This window comes from Pituophis catenifer, unplaced genomic scaffold (assembly GCF_029215685.1).
Source record: "Pituophis catenifer annectens isolate HBS135680 unplaced genomic scaffold, rPitCat1.0.hap2 SCAF_2, whole genome shotgun sequence".
In the NCBI taxonomy this organism is placed as follows: Eukaryota; Metazoa; Chordata; class Lepidosauria; order Squamata; family Colubridae; genus Pituophis; species Pituophis catenifer.
Genome location: NW_027256882.1, coordinates 37,782,180 through 37,808,123, shown reverse-complemented (window position 1 = coordinate 37,808,123; position 25,944 = coordinate 37,782,180). Strand labels below are relative to the sequence as shown.

General features: G+C 43.9%; 1 protein-coding gene across 1 annotated transcript in view; it reads right to left on the bottom strand.

Annotated features, from left to right (window-relative positions):
* Positions 1-23,627, bottom strand: part of LOC139312118 (sperm acrosome membrane-associated protein 4-like) — a 34,872-nt gene extending 11,245 nt beyond the window's left edge. The window contains exon 1 of the mRNA XM_070936660.1: positions 23,505-23,627. Within this exon, the coding sequence (XP_070792761.1) occupies positions 23,505-23,556 (52 nt within the window). The 5' untranslated portion in view covers positions 23,557-23,627. The remainder of the gene's footprint in view (positions 1-23,504) is intronic.
* Between the last annotated feature and the right edge of the window lie 2,317 nt (positions 23,628-25,944).

Genomic DNA, 25,944 nt, shown 5'->3' with positions numbered 1-25,944 from the left:
TCCTCATTTTATCCACCTCAGAAGGATGGAAGGCTGAGTCAACCTTGAGCCTGGTGAGATTCAAATTGCCAAATTGTAGGAAGCTGGCAATCAGCAGAAATAGCTTGCAGTACTGCACTTTAACCACTGTGCCACCATGGCTCTTAGTCGTAGAATGGGGCAAAAGTCACTTAACAAATGTCAGAAGGCTACAAAAGGTGATGACATGACTCCAGGACACCACAACTGTCATAAATATGAATCAGTTGCCAAGTGCCTGAATTTCAATCACATGACCATGAGGATGCTGCAATGGTCGTAAGTGTGAAAAATGGTCATAAGACACTTTTTTCCGTGTCGCTGTAACTTTGAACAGTCACTAAATGAAATATTGTAAATCTAGGACTACCTGTTTTATATTATAGCCATTAAATAGTATCATTTTGGCTAGAAGTTATCTTGAAAACTGAAATCTATTTTGGTTATCAAGTACTCTCAGAAATTCCCCATTTGGCTCTTCCCCCATACATAGCAATTATATGTTTTTGTGGTTGCATTTAATAACATAGCAAAACGTGGACACAGATAATCCAAAAATACGTGACTTAATTCCCTGGCAATCTGGGATTAGAAAGTGACGTAGCAAGAAGTGCAACAGCGTTTTGAAACCATAGTCCTATCTTCACTGGTCTGCTGTTGAGCTAGGATTTAACTGCATGCGGCAAAAAATGGCTACTGTCAAAACAAATGGTTCCAATGGCTGCCCACAAGGGAGATTTATTTTTCTCCTTGGGAACAATTGTATGAATGTAAATTGTCAGAGGGTGGGAAATGACGTTGGTGGCAGGAATAGGACAACAGGAACAATGCCGTCAAACAGCAGGGAAGCTGGAATTGGCAAGATGAGGTTTTCCTTATTTTGTTTCATTTATTTGCTGTCCATCTTGTATTGAAACAACTCCGCTTCATTGTGTACCAATTCATTGTGTGCTTGATTCATGCACATCTATTCTCAAATGCAGGTAGTCCTTAACTTATGACCACAGTTGGAACCAGAATTTCCATTGCTTAAGCAAAGCCGTTGTTAAGGGAGGTCCGATTTTATGATACTTTTCACACCTTGGTTGTTAAGCGAATTGCTACAGTTGTTAAGTGAATCATTAAGCGAACCTGGCTTCCCCAGGAGAAATTTTCCTGACAGTTAGAGCAATTAATCAGTGGCACAGCTTGCCTCCAGAAATTGTGGGTGCTCCATCACTGGATGTTTTTAAGAAGAGGTTGGCAGGGGTGGGATTCAAAAATGTTAGCAACCGGTTCTCTGCCCGGTTGCTGGGTGAGTGTGGCCATGGTGGGTGTGGCCTACTCGTCCTCCTGCACCACTGCGGTGGGGGGTGGGGGGGCGTTTTCACCCTCCCCAGGCTCTGGAGGCTTTCCTCAAGCCTCTGGGAAGGCATAAATGGCCTCCCTCGGGCTCCAGAGGCCCTCCGGAGGCCGGAAATGAGCCCATTTCCAGACTTCCGGAACTTCCGGGAGGCCCGTTTTTCGTCCTCCCAGAGCCTCTGCACGGGCTCTGCGCTTACCTGGCATCCAAAACGGGCTGTGTGGAGACTACTGGGAGTGGCGGGGTGGGGTGGGAGGGGCAGGAAGGGCCAGCTAGTCTTTGCAACTACCGGTTCGATGAACCAGATGTATAATTAGCATTTGGTTCACCTGAACCAGTCCAAACCGGCTGAATCCTCCAAATGGAGGTTGGACAACCATTTTTCTGAAATGGGATAAGACAGGGCTGTCAAACTCAAGGCCCATGGGCTGCATCTGGCCTGCAGGTTGCTTAGATCTGGCCCGTGGGGCCATCTGGAAACAGGGAAGGACAGGCCCGCAGTGCCTCTGCTAGTGAAAACAGAGCTTGGGAGGGCCGCATGCAACCCACTTGAGCTCCATTTTTGCTGGCAGAGGCTTGCAGAAGGCCGGTGGCCACCCCCAAACATGAGTGATGTCGAGCTGGCCATGCCTATTCCCCCCCCCCCCCAGGTCAAACACAACCCTGATGTGGCCCTCAATAAAATCAAGTTTGACAACCCTGGTATAAGGTTTCCTGCCTGATCAGGGGGTTGGACTAGAAGACCTCCAAAGTCCCTTCCAATTCTTCTGTTATTCTGTAAACTGGCTGGGAAGGTTACAAAGAGTGATCACAAGATTGCAGGACACGGCAACCATAGAAAATAATTGCTGTTTGGCCGAGTGCCCAAATTTTGATCATGTGACCAAAGGGAATGCTGAGGCAGTTATAAGTGCAAGGATGGTTGTTAGCCATTTTTTGTTATTTTTTCAGTGATGTTGTAACTTTGTAGAGTCACTAAACAAAGGCTATAAATCTAGGGCTGCTAGTATGATATTCAAGTTAGGTATTTTTTCCAGCATCTCACCATTTAGCTGAGGGCAATCCAAGCATTACAGCAGTGATTCTTAAACTGTTTGATTATCCGTTTTCCCAGGCTCAGGTAATGCCATTATCCCCACCAAAAAAAGCTTAAACTTGGTTGTTTTACATCATTATCTTGGCAGCCACAGGGACAAAAACTGGATCCTTGACTCACAAACAAGCAATTACATTACATCATTACCCTCATGATATGTTCAAATTACCCCCTTTTTAATAACCTGGTAAGTTGATAATTACCCTCAGTTTAACAGCAACTGAACTAGATGTGGACAAAAATCTGTAGAGGTTCTCTGTCATTCTGGTCATAGTTATCCCAAAGGTGCTTTTTTTAAGAGGCAACTGGACTTTCTTGTTTTTCTTCGAAGACATTTCGCTTCTCATCCAAGAAGCTTCTTCAGCTCTGACTGGATGGTGGGGAATGGAAGGATTTATACTCCTTGAAGACAGCGAGTCATTTGCATCCTTTTAGAGGGTCCTTGAAGCACTTGGAGGTTTATCTGTGTCCACAGAGTCACCTGAGTTGTGCTCCTGGTTCCTGTAGTCTGCAATTTTTTCCCTGTCTATCCTGTCAGAGCTGAAGAAGCTTCTTGGATGAGAAGCAAAATGTCTTCAAAAGAAAAACAAGAAAGTCCAGTTGCCTCCTAAAAAAGCACCTTTGAGATAACGGGTGGACAACTTTTTTTTTGGATAATAGCAATAGCAATTAAACTTATATACTGCTTCATAGTGCTTTACAGACCTCTCTCAGAGGTTTACAGAGTTAGCAAATTGCTCCCAAACAATCTGGGTCATCATTTTACTGACCTTGGAAGGATGGAAGACTGAGTCAACCCTGAGCCAGTCAGAATTGAACTCCTAGCAGTGAGTTAGCCTGTAAGTACTGCATTCTAAGCAGTGTGCCACTAAGGCAACATAAAGGTCCTAATGGATCTTCTGACACTTTTAACAGATTTGGAAGGGAACTTATAGGTCATCTAGTCCAAGCAGGAGACCCTACACCATTTCCGACAAATGGCAGTCCCATCTCTTCTTGAAAGTCTCAAGTGATGAAGCTCCCCCAACTTCCGAAGGCAAAGCTGTTCCATTGGTTGATTGTTCTCACTGTCAAAAAATTCCTCCTCATTTCTAGGTTGAATCTCTCCTTGGTCAGTTTCCATCCATTATTCCTTGTCTGGCCTTCAGGTGCTTTGGAAAACAATTTGACCCCTTCCTCTTCTCTGTGGCAGCCCTTCAAATACTGGAACATTGCTATCATGTCTCCCCTGGTCCTTCTCTTCACTAGACTAGCCATGCCCAGTTCAGGTAACCGTTCTTCATATGTTTTAGTCTCCAGTCCCCTAATCATCCTGGTTGCTTTCCTCTGCACTTTTTCTGCAGTCTCAATATCTTTTTTATAGTGTGGTGACCAAAACTGAATGCAATTCTCTATGTGTGGTTTTACTAGGACTTTTTATAGAGTGGTATTAGTACCTCACTTGATCTTGATTGTATCCCTCTGTTAATGCAATTTAGGATAGCATTGGCTTTTTTGGCTGCTGCTGCTGCACACTGTTGGCTCATATTTAGCTGGTTGTCCACTAAGACTCCAAGATCCCTCTCACAGTTACTGCTATTAACTGGTTTCATCCAGTTTATACGTATACATATAAACAAGTGTGTACACTTGAATGCCTGGATTTATTTGCCTTACTGTGTTTCCCTCAACTCAGTTTTCAGAGTTGGCAGAGCACAGAGACTACACAGAATAGGTTCACCAGTTAGCAGCTCCAGAAGAGCAGGCAAATCAAAATATAGATGAGTAGATGAGAGATACCGAGTTTCAGTTTAAAATAATAGCCAATTTAAATTTGCAAATGTACACATGAAATTCATTTTTGTGGCAAGAGCTGAAGGGCCACCTTACCACAAACATAACGAGGTTACAGAATTTCTGGGCTCCTTGAAATTTCTGTCAAAGCGTGCAGAGAAAAGCAGACAAATAACAGAGTAACAGAGCTGGAAGGGACCTTGGAAGTCTTCTAGTCCAACCCCCTTGCTTTCCCTCAAGCAGGAAACCCTATACCATTTCAGATAAGTGCAACAAAGATGATAAGGGGCTTAGGGGGTGGTGTATAATGAAAAGTTAAGGGAGCTAGGTATGTCTACCTTATAGAAGAGAAGGGTTAGGGGGGAACATGATAACAGTTTTCCAATACTTGAGGGACTGTCATAGAGAAGAGTGGGTTGACTTATTTTCCAAAGCACTAGAGGGCAGAAGAAGAAGCAATGGCTCCTCATTAAATTTTGAGATCCAACTTGGAAATAAGGAGGAATTTCCTAACAGTGAGAACAATTAATCCACAATTAGAGTTCAATGACACAGTGGTTAGAATGCAGTACTGCGCAGGCTACTTCTGCTGATCATCGGCTGCCTGCAATTTGGCAGTTCGAATTTCACCAGGCTCAAGGTTGACTCAGCCTTCCATCCTTCCAAATAAAATAAGGACCCAGATTGTTGGGGGCCATATGCTGACTCTAAACCGTTTAGAGAGGGGCTGTAAAGCACTGTGAAGCAGTATATAAGTGATATTGCTGTCGCTAATCAATAAAACAGCTTATTTCCCAGAATCGTGGTCGCTCTATCTCTGGAAATTTTCAAGAAAAGATTGGACAGCCATTTGTCCAGACTGATATAAGGTCATCAGCCCTGGGCAAGGGGTTGGACTAGAAGACGTCTAATGTTCTTTCCAGCCTTTCTGATTCTATGATTCTTATAAAACTAGGTTTTTGTGATACACTATTTTTAAGCATGGGAATTTTATACTGCTGGCCTGACCCACAGTTCTGTCTTCCCCTCTGCCCTGAAAGACAGTTAACAATCTGGGCCAACAATATCTCCTGCCAATTTTGATGGCATTTTGCAACACAATCAGCATTAAAGAATTCACACAGAGCTTTTCTCCCAACCCCCTGCTCCCCACGCAATATAAATGCCTCTTTAACATTCTGTTGCTTGAAGTTTATTTTTTTTTTTTAAACAGATGAAGGAATTTTGAAGATTAAAACCAGTACCAGTATTAGAAGAGAAACAAAGAAAATGAGGAAAAATAATGAAGTAAGAAAGAAAAAAGGAAAGAGTTTAAAGAAATGGCTTTTGATCTTTTTGATAGTAGCTATAAATGTATTTATATTTAACTATCTAAAATTACATCTGCTTGGAGTTTATTATGCTGGCATTTTTGTCTATGTTTTCAGAATAACAGTGGTATTATTATCCTATACTAGCTGGGTACCTATGAAACTATGTGATCGGGCTTGATAAATCGACAATTAAATCGATAATTTAATTCTGTTTTAATGTATTTTAATATTTGTATTGTGTGTTTTTAATTTTGGCTGTTCACCGCCCCGAGTCCTTCGGGAGAGGGGGCGGTATAAAAATTTAATAAATAAATAAATAAATAAATAAATAAATAAAGCTTGAACATTAATCAGTAGTTGTGATCGGCCTTTCTTCTCCTCTTCTCTCCCTCAGGCTTGTCCCACAGAGGCCTCTCCTATCTTATCCCCTTCTCTCCCTCAGGCTGCCCCATTGATCCTCTCCTGTCCCCTTCTCTCCCTCAGGCTCCCCCATTGATCCTCTCCTATCCCTTTCTCTCCCTCAGGCTGCCCCATTGATCCTCTCCTATCCCCTTCTCTCCCTCAGGCTTTCCCCACAGAGGCCTCTCCTATCTTATCCCCTTCTGGAAGGTAGAATGTCTAAACTCTCAGCCTGCAGGCCGGATGAGTCATGCACTGGCCATGCTCATGCCCAAGTGGCAGTTGGAATGGAGTTCTTTTCAGGTGGGAAGGGGGAGTAGAACATCTAACTCCTTAGCATCAGAGTGTGTTAATAATAAGAAATACTAATGATCTGATGGTCACTTTGAAAGATCCTTTCTTAACGAGCCCCTAGAAGCCAAGAGGAACATACATGCCAAATTTCAAGTTTGTAGGCTTTACGGTTCTAGAGATTTTGTGATGATGCGTGAGTGGTATTTCATTTTTATAGAGAAAGATTTTTCAGAGTTTTAACTGGTTTCTTCAGTATTCGTTTTATTTTGCTTTCGTCTATGCTTATATAGACAATGAATGAGAAATTAAGTCCTAATTCTTCCATAATAATTGCTGTTGGAAAAAAAGAAGTCAGCCCTACTGGTTTTATTCCTCCCAGTTTATATATTTTGCAGAGTACAATCCACAATCTAAGTTCGCCATCTTTTTTAAAAACCCTAGGCCTTGTTGTCTGAGCAAGAACCCTATTTATATCCTGAAAAACTGCCTGCCATTTTTGCTTTTCTGCCAAGAAAATCTGCCCTCCACATTGAAAATGCTAAAATCCCAAATCTTCACTGGCATTAATGGAAGCCAGACAAATGCCTAAAGTACATTTACAGCAAAAATCACACATGCTGTTTGTTCTCTGCTGGAGCAAAGCAAACACGAGCAGAGGGGGGGTTTTTTGGAGCCCGTCAAGAGTTGCCAGAGCAAAATTTGGAAAAACAGGAACAAAATGAAGGCCCGGTCTGGAAAAAATAACGTTGCTGCAAACCACAGCTTTTTGAGGAAAACAAACTCTTCCCAAAGCCCCTGAAACTGCGTTTCCTGCTTGCTCAGGCAGCTTGTTGTTCATCTGTGTGTGTGTGTCCTCAGATTGAAGGATGGGATGGGAGGAAGAAGAGAACTCGAGCTGGTCACGCCACTTTTTCCTGCTTTTGGGGGGTGGGGGAGGGAGAAGCAGCACCTTAAATCACCTTTTTGTACTAGGAAAACTAAAATGGTTTGTTTCTTCTTGATGCTGCCTTCTGAGGAAGAATCAGCTGAGGAGGCTGGCTGGGAGTTGAGGGAGCATACAGGTCACTTCTGCTCCCCATGATGAGTCTGTAACAGTGATCACATTGATCACACACTATTTCCATCTCCCCCCTTTCCCCTCGAAGAGGAAATGGTGTGCAAAAGGATTTCCTGCACATCCTGCTAGATCTGTGTTTTCGTTGGGGAATGTCCCAACCAGCAAGCTAGAGAACATGGAACGACCTATTGAGATTGCAAGTTGAAGACTGATTGTACTGTTATCCCTCCATGTCTTTTAGCCATTTTCTAGGTTTCCCTCTTCTTTGTTTTTCCAATTTTAATAGAATAGAATAGAATAGAATAGAATAGAATAGAATAGAATAGAATAGAAGAGAAGAGAAGAGAAGAGAAGAGAAGAGAAGAGAAGAGAAGAGAAGAGAAGAGAAGAGTTGGAAGGGACCTTGGAGGTCTTCTAGTTCATCCTCCTGCTTAGGCAGGAAACCCTACACCACTTCAGACAAATGGTTATCCAACATCTTCTTAAAAACTTCCAGTGTTGGAGCATCCACAACTTCTGGAGGCAAGTTGTTCCACTGATTCATTGTTCTCACTGTCAGGAAATTTCTCCTTAGTTCTAGGTTGTTTCTCGCCTTGATTAGTTTCCACCCATTGCTTCTTGTCCTGCCCTCGGGGCCTTTCGAGAATAGGTTGACCCCCACTCTTCTTTGTGGCAACCCCTGAGATATTGGAAGGCTGCTATCATGTCTCCCTTAGTCCTTCTTTTCATCAAACTAGACATGCCCAGTTCCTGCAACCATTCTTCATATGTTTTATCCTCTAGTCCCCTAATCATCTTTGTTGCTCTTCTCTGCACTCTTTCTAGAGTCTCCACATCTTTTTTACATCGTGGCGACCAAAACTGAATGGAATATTCCAAATGTGGCCTTACCAAGGCATTATAAAGTGGTATTAACACTTCATGTGATCTTGATTCTATCCCTCTGTTTATGCAGCCCAGAACTGTCAAGCTTCAAAAGACTCTTTTGCTGTTGCAACTATTATCGCTTCTCAGCTTGCCAACAAACTATGGGGGGAGGGAAGGGGGTAGATAGGTTCCAGACACCAAGATGCCAGCCATGAGAACCAAGGACATTTTGGCAGGTGTTTACCAGAGTCTCATAACAATACCAGGAGACTCTACTGGACAGTGTGACCCGGTCCAGTAGGAGGGAGGGAGAACCTGAACTTTAACTATGTGGGTTTGTGTGGGAAATGGTTAGATCTGGTTTTGCCCTCATCTTTGCCGATATGATGTACTCAATAAAGTTTTGCATTAAGAGATTGGATCTTCTCAGCCATGCTTGCTTTGGTTGGGTTCGTTAGTTGGAACGTTGATCAGATCTAACCATTGATTCTGGCCCAGAAAAAACTGAGACCCTTTTTTAGAGGGCTGTCCCAAAATTGTAAGGGTGGGTCCTTAAAGGAGAATACACCAGTGATGGGTTTCAAATTTTTTTACTGCCGGTTCTGTGGATGTGGCTTGGTGGGCGTGACATGGCTTGGTGGGCGTGACTTGGTGGGCATGGCAGGGGAAGGATACTGTAAAATCTCCATTCGCCTCCCCACTCCAGGGGAAGGTTACTGCAAAATCCCCATTTCCTCCCAATCAGCTGGGACTCGGGAGGCAGAGAATAGATGGGGGCGGGGCCAGTCAGAGGTGGTATTTACCGGTTCTCCGAACTACTCATAATTTCCACTACCAGTTCTCCAGAACTGATCAAAACCTGCTGAAACCACCTCTGGAATACACTGTGCATTTTCTTAATGTCTATGGAGATTCTCAATCATCCAGGACAAAGCACTAAAGGTGCTTTTTCCAAAAGGCAACTGAACTTTCTTGGTGTTTTCTTTGAAAACATTTCGCTTCTCATCTGAGAAGCTTGTGCTATAGTAGTAAGCAATGCATAAGTGCTAGCAGTGACTTAAGGAACTGGCAAATAAAGATAGTTTACAAAATAACAAGTATGAATTGTAAAGAAATCCAGAACCAACCAAGGATATAATGGATTGCAGGAAAAGAACACCACACATTTAGACTATTGGTTTCAGTACAGTGCTAGCAGAATGTATCAAATCCAATTGACTGAATGGAAAAGTTCCTTTTGTTTCCTAGGAGGTTGGCTGAAATTTCTTGTTGGTTTAAACCGGGATGGGGAACTATGGCCCCTTTAGGACTTGTGGACTTCAATTCCCAGAATTCCTGAGCCACCAAGTCCTAAAGTCCCACCATCTTGTTCCCACCCTCCTCATCTTTTTTACTGGGCCACAGTAATTGAATCTTCAGAGTATTTTATTTATGTGTTTTAACTTTTGTAAAGTTTTTATCATTTTCAGATTGTAAGCCGGCCAGAGTTGCCCTGTGGTAAGATGGGCAGCCAATAAATTTTACAAACAAACAAACAAACAAACAAACAAACACAAACATCAAACCTATTTTGCTAATTTTGCATATCTAAAATTCATAAAAGGCCTGAGAAGCAGCAATGACATTAAAAAACAGCTTGTGGAGGTGATAGGGAGGTAAGAATTTGTATTCGAGAAATGAATCTGGCCTGGTTAAGCAGGTTGAAGTAGAAATTTATATTTATTTTTTTTAATTTAAAGTAGCCATCCTTTTCATTGCTGTGGCTCTGGATGACTTACAAAGTTGAAAATCCAAGAAACAATACAAAGGCAACCCAAAAAAACCCAACAGTAAAACCATTAAAAACCTTATGATTAAAACCCTTAAAATATTCACGAACATTATTTGTTTGGTTGTCAAGTTTCCAGGCCACCCAACTCTAGGGGGAAAAAAAATCTATGTGGCTTTATGAGATCAAAAATACGACATTATACATAAAACAATCCAGAACATAATATAAATGAACATATGAGAAACCACAAAATCCACATGGGGAAAAAAAAAACAGGTTTTAAAGGCAGGCAAGATAGGAAGAAGGTGTCATATCAATTTTGGGGACAGGGGAAGTTTATTCCAAATCACAGGTATACAACTGACAAGATCTACTTTCTGGGTCCCAGTAGTTGGCATTGTTTAAATGGAGCAAGTCCACCCTCTTGCAATGAATACGACAGATACTCCCTCAATAGCTAGGTCAGTGATGGCTAACCTTTTTGCCATTGCGTGCTAGGAAGGGGGACAGGGGAGGTTCTTGCATGCACATGCCCACACCCATAATTCTCTGCGCCCCATGCATGTGCGTGCAACCCCTCTCCCCCCCGCTCCTGGCATGCAATGGCCTGAGACTCCTAGAGAGGCTCTGGAGGCTGGGGACAGCAAAAAAGTCACTTCCTGTCCAACTGGAAGTTGGGAAATGGGCTGTTTCGGGCCTCTGGAGAGCCTCTGAAGGGGTGGGGAAGGCTGTTTTCACCCTCCCCAGATGCATAGAGAGGATCTGGAGCCAGGTGAGAAAGGAAAACAGGCCTTCCCCACCACCCCAGGTCATCTGGAGGCAGGAAATAGCCTGTTTCCCTATTTCTGGTGGGCCCAGAAGGCCTGAAAATCAGCTGGCTGAGCTGGCGTGCCAGGCGACATGGCTCTGTGTGCCACCTGTGGCACGCGTGCCATAGGTTCACCATCACGGAGCTAGGTCCTCTGCCATTTAGGAAGTTTTAGGAGATAACTACTACCTTGAATTGCATTTGGAAACCTGTGGAGCTCCCATAGCAGGAGTGCTCCATAACAATTATGTTAGTCTACATGACCTAAGTAGTAGACAGCACACTGGAAAGGAGTTATATGAAGAAAGTTCTGGTCAAATCTCAACCATGGTTTTAAAACTCTAGAAAACTTCCTCTTCACGCTTAAAGAGACTGCCTTTTGCATTTGATTGTTCCCAAGAGGGATTGGAAAAAATAACTTATGTTAAATTATGATCTGCACTTGGTGGTTGGGAAGATATGATAGAACTTCAAAAGTTTCAAGAACTGTTGCATAGAAGAAGGAAGATTTGAACTCTTGCCCTAGAGCAGGGCTGTCAAACTCCTGGCCCGTAGTCTGGATGTGTCATGCGCTGGCCACACCCACACCTGGTTGAGCGAAGGTTGAAAAAGTCTCGAAATGTCACCTGACACCACTGTGATGACGTGCATTTGACACTCCTGCCCTAGAGGTTAGGAAATAATTGCTGGGTTGATGGTCTAAACCAGGGGTCTCCAACCTTGGCAAGTTTAAGACTTGTAGACTTCAACTCCCAGAAGCTTTGCTGGCTGAGGAATTCTGGGAGTTGAAGTCCACAAGTCCTCAACTTGCCAAGGTTGGAGACCCCTGGTCTAGACTCTAGCAGTGGATTCTGCTCTAGGAGTTGGGTGGTGCTAGACACTTCTATCCAACTTCATGATCCTACGTGCCAAAAAAAATTAAGATTTGTCATTGGGTGCAGAGTTGACTATGAAGAACATTCTGCAGTATCATAATTGCACAGCTGAAAAAACATGTCTACAGGGGCTGGGTTCCAGTTAGATGGCTTATCCTGATGACTAATTTAACCCATGTTCTGAGTTCATATATCAACCTGCAATTTTTTTTTTGTGGGTTTGCACAATTTTATAAGACATGGAAACAACACTCCATTATCAAGATTAAAACCATGCTTAGCCTTACAACTGTGCAGTGCTTTGGATTCAGTCTCCAAAAGGTGCTTCTGAATGCAAAGGAGAGGAGATACCATAAAAGAGAGCAGACACTACACCTATCTGCAGTATCTTAAAAGTCAACAGAGGACACAATTCCTTTGGGATGTTACAGACCAGTGCTACAAGGGCACTTCAGAGTATTTTCCAGAGTTCAGATTGGAACTGCTGCATGTCTGTAGCTCACATATTAGAATAACAGAGTTGGAAGGGACCTTGGAGGTCTTCTAATCCAACCCCCTGCTTAGGCAGGAAACCCTACACCACTTCAGACTAATGGTTATCCAACATCTTCTTAAAAACTTCCAGTGTTGGAGCATTCACAACCTCTGGAGGCAAGTTGTTCCACTGATTAATTGTTTTAACTGTCAGGAAATTTCTCCTTAGTTCTAAGTTGCTTCTCTCCTTGATGAGTTTCCACCCATTGCTTCTTGTCCTGCCCTCAGGTGCTTTGGAGAATAAATGGCTCCTTTGTGGCAGCCCCTGAGATATTGTTGTATGTTGTGGTGTGAACCAACCAATCTTGGCTAGCCTTCTATCTGCTAGATGTCTAGGATCTGTTTCTTGATTTTGTATTCTTGCTTTTACAATATAGGCTGTTCAAAGTCCCTTGGGGTTGGTTGTCCTCTAAATTATGTAATTAGTTCAGTCCATCTAGGGCAGGGGTCTCCAAACTTGGCAACTTTAAGACCTGTGGACTTCAACTCCCAGAATCCCACAGCCAGAGGAATTCTGGTAATTGAAGTCCACAAGTCTTAAAAGTTGCCAAGTTTGGAGATCCCTGATCTAGACCATTCATCCAAGGATGAAGATGGTTTTGAAGAATAGATTCATATTATTAATTCTGTGACAACATAGGTCACATATATTATTTTTCAATCTGAAAAAAATATCACCCATCTACATATAAAAATCAATATACCCATTGAAATGTGTCCATCAAAGGGTCTACAAAAACTCAATTCAGGAAATCCTCGAGTTACAGCCATCAATTGCACGACCATTTGAAGTTACAACGGCACTGAAAAAAGAGGTGTAGTAAGCCCCCTTCCTTATAGGGGTCCCCAAACTTGGCAGCTTTAAGACTTGTGTCTTAAAGTCCACAAGTCTTAAAGCTGCCAAGTTTGAAGACCACTGTTCTAGAAGAATTAAATATTTTGGGAAATATTAAAAAGGCAGGATAAAATAGTTCCCCAAAGGAGAAATAAAAAAATCTTAAGGGATGCAGAAACCGGCCCCCGTTTCCCTGCCCTAAGCAGAAACCGAGGAGGCCAGCTCTTAGAAATGTAGATTTGGTAATCCGCTCAGAAAGACAGGGTCAAGACAGAAACTCAGATAAGCAAGAAACAAAAGGTTGACAAAATTAGCTCAAACAAGCACCTAGGATCTGCATTTCCCTCTTTGCCTATAGAGCCAGCCATGACCCCATAGGAATCTGACAACAGCCAATAGAATATTAAAGGACATGTTCTGGAACAGGAAGCTCAAATACAAAGCCCAAAGGAGATATAAAAACCCAGCCACTCTTAACTCCATTTTGTCAGCTGTCCCAGAATCACATACGATTGATGGTTCTGCTTCATCAATGAAGGGAACCTTTCTTTCCAATCAGCCTCCAGTCTCCATTTTATTTCCAGTGCCTTTCTCCCGGCTTGGAACTGGATCTGTGTTCTGACCTAGACTCCCTTAAAAAGCAGGAAGCAGGAATCGATCCTGGCAAAACGTCTTTTATTTACATGACTGTGGATTACTTTCATTCACAGTCAACAAGGCTTGTCTAAACAGTTTTGATAAACAGAGAAACAGTTATCAACAGGATTGATATTTATCAACACACCTTATCTTGTTTAGCAAGTTGCCACGTAACTTGTTTCCAAGTGCAGAGTAAAGCAAACTTGGCACAGAGTCTCTTAGAGTCACAAACGGAACTTTCCACTCTTGAAACGCCCGACCGACCGAATTGTTTCCTGCAAAAGCCCCTGCCCCGTTCGCTCCTCTTTTGTTTCCTATGGGAGGGGCCAATCATCTCCAAGGTGTGGCTTTACTCCCAAGTCGCCTCTGCTTTCTGAGTTGTTCTTGTCTTCTGGCAGCTCTGCGCATGTGCACACTGGGAACAGGCTCCAGCTGTTCCTCTACCTCGCTGCTGTCTATCTCCCTCTCTGCCTCCAACGCAGAGCCCTTATCCGAGCTTTCCCCAGCCCCCAGGACTGGCCCATATTCCTCCCCAACCTCCTTACTGTCCGACTCTACTGCCAGCTCCACTGGCCGTCGGGCGGGCCACAACAATCTGGATATTTCTTCCAACAGTGACTTATGGCTGGTTTTCACACTTACAACTGTCGCAGTATCCCCATGATCATATGATCAATATTCGGGTGCTTGGCAACTGGCATGTACTTATGACTGTTGCACTATTTTGGGGTCATGTGATCACAATTTGCAACCTTCCTAGTCAGTTTCTGACAGGCAAAGGCAATGGAGGAAACCAGGTTGGCCTAACAACCATATGATTTGCTTAAAAACCATAGTGATTCACTTAGCAACTCTGCCACAAAGGTCATACAATGGGGCACAAGTCACTTAAGAACAGCCTTGCATAGGAACAGAAATTCTGGGTTCAATTGTCGTCGTAGGTCAAGGACTACCTGTACTTCCATAATTGTATCTTCCTCCCCACAGCCACAACCAAACATGCCCTAATCTCCAGATTTTTTTTTTTAATGGCAAATGCAGGTAGTCCTCAACTTACGGCCACGATTGAGCCCACAATTTATGTTGTTAAGTGAAAAAATTGTTAAGTGTCCCATTTTACGACTTTTCTTGCCACATTTATTAGTTGAATCACTGCGGTTGTTAAATTAGTAACATGGTTGTTAAGTGAACCTGGGTTCTCCATTGACTTCGCAGGTCAGGAGGTCGCAAAATGACCTCTGCAACCGTCATAAATATGAATCAGTTGTCAAGAATCTGAATGTAAATCAGCTGCCGCAATGGTCGTAAGTGTGAAAAATGGTCATAGGTCACTATTTTCAGGGCTGTTGTAACTTCGAACGGTCACTAAATGAACTGTGGTAAGTTGAGGACTACCAGTATGACTTTCTTAGCCTTTTCTGTTCCCTGATGTAGATACTATTTACCGTATTTTTCAGACTATAAGACGCACCTAAATTTATAAGAGGAAAACAAGAAAAAAAATAGTTTTTGGCTTCTGTGCCAGTGGTGGGTTGCCCCCGGTTCGCACCGGTTCTATAGAACCAGTAGTAAAACTGGCGGGAGGCCCCACCCACTGACCCCAACGTCACCAAAATGCTTCTGCGCATGCGCAGAAGAGCGCGTGCGCGAGTGAAGTGAGCACACACGCCTGGCCCTTCTGCAAACTGGTAGTAAAGGTAAATAGAACCCACCCCTGTTCTGCGCGTTGCGTTTTTGCACTCCCAGCCCACCAGAAGCACTCTGCAGTTCTCCACACGGCCCGTTTGGTGAAAATGGGACCTGCAGAGCACTTCAGAGTGCTTCTGGGAGCCGGGGAGGGCGAAAACATGACACGCGGAGAGTTTGGGAGGCCAAAAACATCCGTATTCAGTCTATTTTGTTGTTGTTAGTTGCGAAGTCGTGTCTGACCCATCGCGACCCGATGGACAACATTCCTCCAGGCCTTCCTGTCCTCTACCATCCTCCAGAGTCCATTGAAGCTCATGCCTACTGCTTCAGTGACTCCATCCAGCCACCTCGTTCTCTGTCGTCCTGTTCTTCTTTTGCCCTCAATCGTTCCCAGCATTAGGCTCTTCTCCAGTGAGTCCTTCCTTCTCATTAGGTGTCCAAAACATTCAGTCTATAAGACACACCTAAATTTTCACCCACTTTTAGGGAGAAAAAAGGTGCGTCTTATACTCCGAAAAATACAGTATGTCAAGACTTCATAAAATTTCAAGTTCAACCATCAGGCTTTCCTCAAAGGATCCTGGTAATAGTAGTTTTGGAAAGAATTAGCTGAAGGGACATCCCAAGATAACCCTGTCTCTGAGATCTACAATTCCCAGCCTTCCCTGGGGAGACAAAATAGCTATTCTAGCAGTTCATCTCTACAGGATTAGACATGCGTCTTGTTGTAATCCTCTGATTACACCTTCTGATCCACGTAAGATGGCCTGCTTGGACTTGCCTATTTCCTTTTACCACAGGAGTGAAGAAAAATATTTTTTTAAAAAAATGTCGAACAGCAGGGTGTGGCTGTGTCTAATAGGAAGGACTTAACCAATTGAATTTCATTAAAAAGGATCATACAGTGAGGTGCCAAAGAAATGAAAAGGGTGGGTAGGGTTTTATGTGTCTGAATCATCAGTAAACATACAGTTTTGCCAAATTTAACTCAACTATATGATGGTTGTTTTTTTTTAATTGTCAGTGACAACAAATAATCAAGTGTGGAGTGAACGCACTTATGAAAGTTACGAAAACAAGGAAGAAAGCAGTTTTGTTTTGTGAAGTGAAAAATGGGCTCAAGAGATGTTGTGTGTGGGAGAAAAATGCAACTTATGAAACTTCTTCTCAGAGGTGTCAGGGATTTTCGAGAGCGTCGTTGGCATTCCTGTGGCAAGGGTGGGGGAACCAGGAGTGGTTGGTTGGGTAAATCCACAGAAGAAGAGTTAAAATATAGGGAGTCCTCGGCTTACGACCTCCATTGAGCCCAACATTTCTGTTGCTGAGTGCGACAGCGGTGAAGTGAGTTTTGCCCCATTTTACGATCTTTCTTGCCACAGTTGTTAAGTGAATCACTGCAGTTGTTAAGTTAGTAACACGTTTTCTATACAGACTTGCAAGAATGGTCATTTAGCGACCATTCAAAGTTAGGACGGCACTGAAAAAAGTGGCTTCTGATCATTTTTCACACTTTAAGACCGTTGCAGCATCCCCATGGTCACCTGATCAAAATTCAGATGCTTGGCAACTGACTCAGACTTATGACAGTAGCATGTCCCAGGGTCATTCTTCTGACAAGCAAAATCCATGGAGAAACCAGATTCATTTAACAACCATGCTGTTAATTTGACAGTGATTCCCTTAGAAATGCGGCAAGAAAAGTCGCAAAGCGAGGCAAAACGCACCGAGCTACACCTCTTTTGGGATCAACTGTGGTCGTAAGTCCAGGACTACCTGTATTGCTACGTTTCAATTGAGATCTGGTGAAAAGTTTGCTCCTGTTTTTACTTAGAAAGAAAAGAGTGACAGTCTAAGGTTTAGCAAAAGATATTTTGGTTTTCCCACAGAACAGTGGTAGAAGAATAAAAGTAGGCATTGATTGATTTTCCTGTTATTCATATCAGTCTCAGGTCTGGAACAATCAGATCTCACATCCCTATAGACCATTCATGGCTCAGGGCTGGAGGTATCTAAATATTTGCCTGCTTTCCACTTCTTTTCACCGTTTTTGCTTGAACTGTTGAAAACAATGACTGTTCTCGGAATCGTTGGAGGAGAACGGGCGTGCCCAACTTTCTAGATAACTCTTGCTTCAGGTTCAAAAGGGGGCAAGGTGAAAGCCTCCTCAACCAGTGATTACACGGTAAATAATACCATAATGCCATTTCTCTGGCCAGTTGCCGCGAAGAAGTGGCAATCCTTATCAAGGGAAGAGGAACCTCACCTCGGTACATTCTGTACAGAAGAGTGTTGCCTCTTAACCACTGGTGAAATCCAATTTTTTTTTACTATTGGTTCTGTGGGTGTGGTGTGGCTTGGTGGGTGTGGCGGGGGAAGGATACTGCAAAATCCCCATTCCCTCCCCACTCCTGGGAGAAGGATATTGCAAAATCTCCATTCCCACCCCACTCTGAAGCCAGCCAGAGGTGGTATTTGCTGGTTCTCTGAACTGCTCAAAATTTCCGCTACCGGTTCTCCGGAACCTGTCAGAACCTGCTGGATTTCACCCCTGCTCCTAACCCTTCTTAGCATTAGATCAGGGGTGTCAAACTCAAGGCTATCAAGTGACTTTGGATGGCTTGCAATGTCAAAAATAGCAATATAAATGAATTAGAACAAGGATGTCAAACTCAAAATCTGTGGGACAGATTTGGCCCATGGACTGCTTAGATCTGGCCTGTGAGGGCTGGCCTGGAAACAGCAAAGGACTGGCCTGTGAAAAATGGAGCTGGGGGGGCGCCAAGTACCACCCCGCACTCTGTTTTCACTGGCAGAGGGCTGCAGGAGGCTGTCCAGACCAGTGGTGAAATCCAAATTTTTTTTACTACTGGTTCTGTGAGTGTAGCTTGGTGGGCGTGGCTTGGTTGGCATGGCAGGGGAAGGATACTGCAAAATCCCCATTCCCACCCCACCCCAGGGGAAAGATACTGTAAAATCCCCATTCCTTCCCCGCTCCTGGGGGTAGGATGTTGCAAAATCTCCATTCTCATCCCACTCTGGAGCCAGCCAGAGGTGGTATTTGCCAGTTCTCCGAACTGCTCAAAATGTCCGCTACCGGTTGTCCAGAACTTGTCAGAATCTGCTGGATTTCACCCCTGGTCCAGACCGAAAAGAGGGTGCAGGAGGCTATGCACGTCCCTCCTGAGCTTTGTTTTCACTGGCAGAGGGCTATCAAAACAAACTAAAAACAACAAAAGGGGAAATGTTTCCCCTTTTGCATCTGAGCATACAAGAAGAGACAGGAAAGAAGAAAGGGAAAGCGGAAAGACAAAGAAAAAGATGGGAAGCAGGGAAGAGAGCAAGGAAGGAAAAATAAGGAAAGAGGAGAAGGAAGAATAAAGAAGAAAAGGAAGGAAGGGAGGGAGGGAGGGAGGGAGGGAGGGAGGGAGGGAGGGAGGGAGGAAGGAAGGAAGGAAGATTATAATGAGAATGAGGGAGTGTCTCAGGAAAGTCCTGCCTTACAACAGATGCCCCCGACACGAGTCCCGTGTCATGCCCACCATGGCCATGCCCAACCCCCGGCCACACCCAACCCCCGGCTATGCCCAACCCCCGGCCATGCCCTCAGAGGTCAAACACAACCCTGATGTGGCCCTCAATGAAATCAAGTTTGACGCCCCTGCATTAGATGAACATTTGATCTTGATTTAGATTGCCGGGCAGTAAAAAATGAGTGATGAGAACATTTCTGGTTGGGATATCCAAGATCTAATTTCAGGTTTTCATTGAGTTCAACCTGAAGGTTAGTATTTGGGCCACTGAAATTCTGGCAAGTGCTGAGATCGGTGTGCTTTCTTACAACAGGAATTGATCGATTGGTTTGTCCCCCTAAATCTGACTGATATTGTGGACTGAGAGAGAGTAACTGGCCCAAACTCACCCAGCCAGCTTTCATGCCTAAGACAGGCCTAGAACTCATGGTCTCACAGTTTCTAACCTGGTGCCCTAACCACTAGAATCCCCTCCCCCTCTTCTTTGACTTTCCTTAGTAATGTGACCTCTCAAATATTGACCTTGAATGTTCTGTTCTGGTAGACCAGTAGAAATTGTTTTATAAGGGGAGACATGATAGCAGTCTTCCAATATTTGAGGAGCTGCCACATAAGAAGAGAGAGTCAAGCTATTTTCCAGAGCACCTGAAGGCCAGACAAGGAATAATGGATGGAAATTGAACAAGGAGAGATTCAACCCGGAAATAAGGAGAAATTTTCTGACAACGAGAGCAATCAACCAATGGAACAGCTTTGCCTTCAGAAGTTGTGGGAGCTTCATTCCTGGAAGCTTTCAAGAAGAGACTGGACTGCCATCTGTCAGAAATGGTGTGTGTGTGGGGGGGTTGGACTAGATGACCTACAAGGTCCCTTCTAACTTCTGTTAATCTGTTAATTTAATAGTTTCCTTCGAGTTAACAAAGATAAATGTTTCCCCTGTCCAGCTGTGAACAATTCCAGAGGGTGATGCCTATCTCTGATTCTTAGCCAAGGAAGCTGCCATTGTCCAAAGACATTCCTGAGATTACATGGCCACCATGAACCTGAGGTGCATGGAATACTGTTACCTTCCTCTGAGGTGGTACCAGTGGTAGATTCCTCCTGGTTCGGCCGGTTCCACCGAGCCGGTAGCGGTGACGATATGACATCACTGAACCGGTTCTGGCCCCCTGCCCCCCCCACCCCCACGTTATTCTTACCTTTTATTTGGCCCCACCCCCAATCTGTTGCTGCCTCCTGAATCCCAGCTGATGGCTAGAGGGAAAAAAACTGTTTAAACTCTTGCCGCGGGGCTTCAAAGGGCCACCCTACAGCTGATCAGTGTTAAAACAAATGAGTAGACCGGTGCCTGCAAAAATAAATGAGTAGATTGGTACAGCTCTGCAAGCAGTTAAAAGCCTGGTAGACCAGTACCTCTGCTAAATCCTAAATAATTGTCACATGACCATCAAGCCATGCCCACAAAATAAGCCATGCCCACAGAACCGGTAGTAGAAAAATTTAGAACCCACCCCTGGGTGGTACCTATTTATCTACTCACATTTTCATGCTTTTGAACTGCTAGGTTAGCAGGAACTGGGGCAAATAATGGGAGCTCACCCCCTCATGCAGCACTTGGGTCTTGAACACAGGCTATCGGTTTTCCAGCTGACAACTCAGGGTCTTTGAGTTAATAGTGGTTTCAATATTTTTGAGATAAGTTGGTAGGAGGACCAATCCCACTTCTGCCAACCTTTTTTAATGTTCGCCAGTGATGGAATTCAAATTTTTTTTAGTACTGGTTCTGTGGGTGTGGCTTGGTGGGTGTGGCATGGCTTGGTGGGCGTGGCAGGGGAAGGATACTGTAAAATCTCCATTCCCACCCCACTCCAAGGAAAAGATACTATAAAATCTCCATTCCCGCCCAACTCCAGGGGAAGGTTACTGCAAAATCCCCATTTCCTCCCGATCAGCTGGGACTCCTGAGGCAGAGAATAGATGGGGGCGGGGCCAGTCAGAAGTGGCATTTACCGGTTCTCCGAACTACTCAAAATTTCCGCTACCGTTTCTCCAGAACTGGTCAGAACCTGCTGAAACCCAACTCTGCTTCGGACCACACAAAACCTAAAAGATTTCACGAGGCTTCGCTTTCATGCACAATGTAGCACCATAAAAAAAAAAAAAGAACATTCCTTTTGGATGAATTAACATTTTGGTTGTATCGTGAACTTTCAGGATTCCACCTCAAGCATAATCCTTTCCAAGAAAACACCTGCGTATATAGATTAAATTTTATACCTTCCCCCCAAAAACTGCTGATAGTAAAATCCAGGATGCATTTCTGACTGAAGAAAACTATTTGCCTTAAGTAGCCTCTCTTGATTTGGGGGCTTGGGTGTGTCAAATTATGTCTAGGACATTTTGGAAAACAATGGCTCCAGATCCACCCCCACCCTGAGCCGAATAATTAAGACAAAGGATTTGGGGGAATTCTGAGTTTTTGGTAGGAATGGCTGGGGTTAGGAGGCAAAAAGACACAGGACTGCTTTTAAGCCAAACCAAACCCTGATCATAAGGCTTCTTATGTAAGAAGAATGTTGTTTACAAGTAGGGTACAGTTAGTTGCTTCAAAAGAATAGCACATGGAGCTCCAAGGCTGGTTGAGTGACCACACCCATATCCACAGGAAAGCTGGAGAAGATATTTGCTAGAGACCCTCTTGCCTACATTAATCATGCCGAATGGACCACAGCCCAATGATATATTACATAGACTGGAGTTCCCCAAAAATAACATGTATATTCCCCGCTTTTGTTTGGTGGATGTAAGGAAATACAGTTCCACACCCAAACAAATTTGATGGCTCCAACTTTTCTTCATTGGTGCTTTCCTTCTTCAGTTGCTACAGCCAAAGAAAGCTCTGGATGCAAATCCTTTCCCAGAACAAACAGGTTTATTTAATTATCTCACTTGTTTCTTTATGATATTGTTAGCCTGCAGCCACGGAAACTTTCTTGGGACATGGTTAAGTTACGAAACTGTTACTCGGGCTCTCCTCTCCGATCAACTTAAAGAAAGTATTTCCACATCAGGCAAAACCAGCATTTACCAAACACCGTGGGGAGAGGCAAGTAAAACATCCTGTCTGAATTTAGGGCTGTGTGAGGTTTTGCAACTAGATCACCCAAACACACAGTTCTATTTTTAAGCTGCAGGTCATTTGCTATAAAGTTGATTTGCTGTCTTGGGTTCTGGGAGGAAGTTCTCAAAACATTTTTTTTCCCCTTGATGGATTTAAGTTGGTCCTTTAAAAAAAAAAAATCTAAATTAAGTCTTTCATTGACTTTTGAACATCTCATGGCTAGGAGAAAACACATTTCGGCGGAGTTCTGTTTCCAATTTCATCGTTGTTTTTTTTTTAAAAAAAGAACAATGAATCTGTTGCACAACAATAGTTGTTGCTATTTAGGATTGTCACCAAACACTACATCAATTTAGTGTGAAACAATGATATTCTCATTTCCTTATATATACTGAATCCACCCCCCCCCCCAAAACCAGGATTCAGGCTTTATTGAATTTGCAATGCAGTTTGCAACTCTATAAGAAGTATGCACGGAAGGGAATCTCTCAAAATATACAGTATGTTATAACACAGTGGGCAAAGAAAAATTATACAGTGCTACAGAAGTTTCTTACCAAATATATATATTAAGAAAAGTGTAAGCAATTAATTTAAAGGCATATTATCCTTTTAAGACCAACCCCAGGAACAGAGGTAGTGCAAACTTAAGGTGTGGAAGGAAAAAAAAAAAAAAGAGAAGCTGGCTGAAACCCATCTTGAGAGATGCCTCCCATCCCTGTTTTTGAGAAAATAACTATATTCTGAGGGCAGAACAAGAAGCAATGGGAGGAAACTAATCAAGGAGAGAAGCAACCTAGAACTAAGGAGAAATTTCCTGACGGCGAGAACAATGAATCAGTGGAACTACTTGCCTCCAGAAGTTGTAAATGCTCCAGCACTGGAAGTTTTTAAGAAGAGATTGGACAACCATTTGTCTGAAATGGTAATAGAGTTTCCTGCCTAAGCAAGGGGTTGGACTAGAAGACCTCCAAGGTCCCTTCCAACTATTCTATTCTATTCTATTCTATTCTATTCTATTCTATTCTATTCTATTCTATTCTATTCTATTCTATTCTATTCTATTCTATTCTATTCTATTCTATTCTATTCTATTCTTCTATATAGAGGCTCATTTTGTGCATGCCTTATGGATCTGCTAGTAAACCTGATCTTCTTGTTTTGACTGTAAGAGAGAGAGAGAGAGAGAGAGGGAGGGAGAGAGAGGGAGAGGGGGGAGAGAGAGAGAGAGAGAGAGAGAGAGAGAGAGAGAGGGCAAGAGAGGGAGAGGGGGAGAGAGAGAGAGGGAGAGAGAGAGAGAGGGGAGAGGGGGGAGACAGAGGGAGAGAGAGAGAGAGAGAGGGAGAGGGGGAGAGAGGGAGGGAGGGAGAGGTGGAGAGAGAGAGAGGGGGAGAGGGGGAGAGAGAGAGAGAGAGAGAGAGAGAGATCAAACAAAGTAATAGAAGGATGAGAAAAGAAGGAGAAAAAAAAGAAGTGAAGGATAAGGACTGGAGATGAGATCTTCATAGGCAAACTCTGCACCGCGATGGATTGTCCCTCTTACCAATGGTGATACAAGCGAGCACCACAGCGCAGAGTCCAAGCAGCTTCCCCATCGTGAAGTTGATGTACTGACGGATGGAAGGGTAGCGATGTTACTCCAGCCCGGCCAACAGCTTCGAGTGCCTGCAGAATCTCCACCCCTCCCGCTCCCCCCATCCTATCTATATATCCACGTGATACGCTCCACCTTCCCGTGCTCGAATTGGCCGGACTGGGTGGGTCCCAGAGTAAACTGCCCTCCTTCAGCTACGGGTGCGATTCTTGGAGACAGAAGAGTCACACGGCAAGACTGAATCAGAAATGGGATGGGGGGAGAGGGGGAGAGAGAGAAAGGCAGAGAGAGGGAGAGGGAGAAAGAGGGAGAGAGGATGGAAAAGAAAGACTGAAAGAAGAAGAGGAGAGAAAGAAAGGAAAGAAAGAAGGAAGGAAAGGAAAGGAACGAAGGAAAGGAAAGGAAAGGAAGAGGAAGAAATAGAGGAAAAAAGAGAAAAAGAAAAAGGACAGGCAAAAAAGAGGGAAAGAGGGTGAAAAAAGAGAGAAAAAGAAAGGGAAAGGAAAGGGGCAGAGAGAAGAGAGACAAGGAAAGAAAGAAAGGAGTAAGGAGGGAGGAAAGGAAAGGAAGGAAAGAGTCAGAAATAGAGGAAAAAAGACAAAAAGAAAAAAGACAGGCAAAAAAGAGGGAAAGAGGGTGAAAAGAGAGAGAGAGAGAGAAAGGGAAAGGAAAGGAAAGGAAGGAAAGAGTCAGAAATAGAGGAAAAAAAAGACAGAAAGAAAAAAGACAGGCAAAAAGAGGGAAAGAGGGTGAAAAAAGAGAGAGAGAAAGAAAGGGAAAGGAAAGGGGCAGAGAGAAGAGAGAGAAGGAAAGAAAGAAAGGAAGAAGGAAGGAGGAAAGGAAAGGAAGGAAAGAGTCAGAAATAGAGGAAAAAAGACAGAAAGAAAAAAGACAGGCAAAGAAGAGGGAGAGTGAGAAAAGAGAAAGAAAGAAAGGGAAAGGAAAGGGAGGGGAGGGGAGAGAGAGAGAGAGAGAGAAGGAAAAGGGAGAAGAAGAAAAGGAAAGGTGAAAACAATAGAACACTTCCAACAATAGAAAAATTGAAGAAAGAATTCCAGGGGAAAAAAGAAAAGCAACTGATTCAAAATGTGCAATCTATAGGTTATCCAACATGGTGGATACATACCCCTGGACAGGGCCAGATCTCAGAGCTTTCTCGAAGGCAGACAAGCTCTCTGCAGATTTTGAGGGAATATTGCTGTTGAAACAGGTGCATTGATAGGGAAGGGACATTTCTGGACCCTATTGGATCTTACTGGAAGGGTAAGCATAATGGGAGACAGCAGTGGTGAAATTCAAATTTTTTTACTACCTGTTCGGTGGGCGTGGCTTGGTGGGCGTGGCAGGGGAAGGATACTGCAAAATCTCCATTCCCATCCCACTCCTGAGGGAAAGATATTGCAAAATTTCCATTCCCACCCCGCTCCAGGGGGAAGGATTTTACAAAATCCCCATTCCCTCCCTACTCCTGGGGGAAGGATATTGCAAAATCCCCATTCCCTCCCCACTCCTGGGGGAAGGATATTGCAAAATCCCCATTCCCTCCCCATTCCTGGGGGAAGGATACTGCAAAATCCCCATTTCCTCCCTCACACCTGGGGGAAGGATATTGCAAAATCCCCATTCCCTCCCCACTCCTGGGGGAAGGATACTGCAAAATCCCCATTTCCTCCCTCACACCTGGGGGAAGGATATTGCAAAATCTCCATTCCCACCCCACTCCTGGGGGAAGGATACTGCAAAATCCCCATTTCCTCTCCCATTCCTGGGGGAAAGATATTGCAAAATCCCCATTCCCACCCCACTCTGGGGCCAGCCAGAGATGGGATTTGGCAGTTCTCCAAACTACTCAAAATTTCCGCTACCGGTTTTCCAGAACCTGTCAGAACCTGCTTGGATTTTACCCCTGGGAGACAGGCAATCCATGTTCTAATCTACAGTATACCCTACGGGTCTTTAAAGATAAAAACTAGCACCATGGACTGCACCCAACAGCTACTAGCTTGCATAGATGTGTCCCATGGGTGTACAATTTATGCCCATAATTATTCACACTGCCACATTGTAGATGAGTGGTAGCTTCTATGTGGCCTTCAAGGGCAGTCGCACGGAGAATGCCTTGTATGCTAGCTGGGGAATTCTGGCAGAAGGAAGGGATCTCGTATTAGCTTTTGGTTTCCCTCTGCCACAATTTCAGTTCACCTTTCCAAATTATCATGTTCTCTATGAGCCCAAGCGGAACGTTGCCTGGAAGTATCAGCTGACTTAAAGTTCTGCAAGTGCTCTTGTGAGATAAGCAAGTTTCGATAGCCACTTGCAGTTCAGGAATGACAACCCCAGTGAGTGTTTCATTCAAGCACGATTCCACAATGTGTAGAAAAAAAAAAAT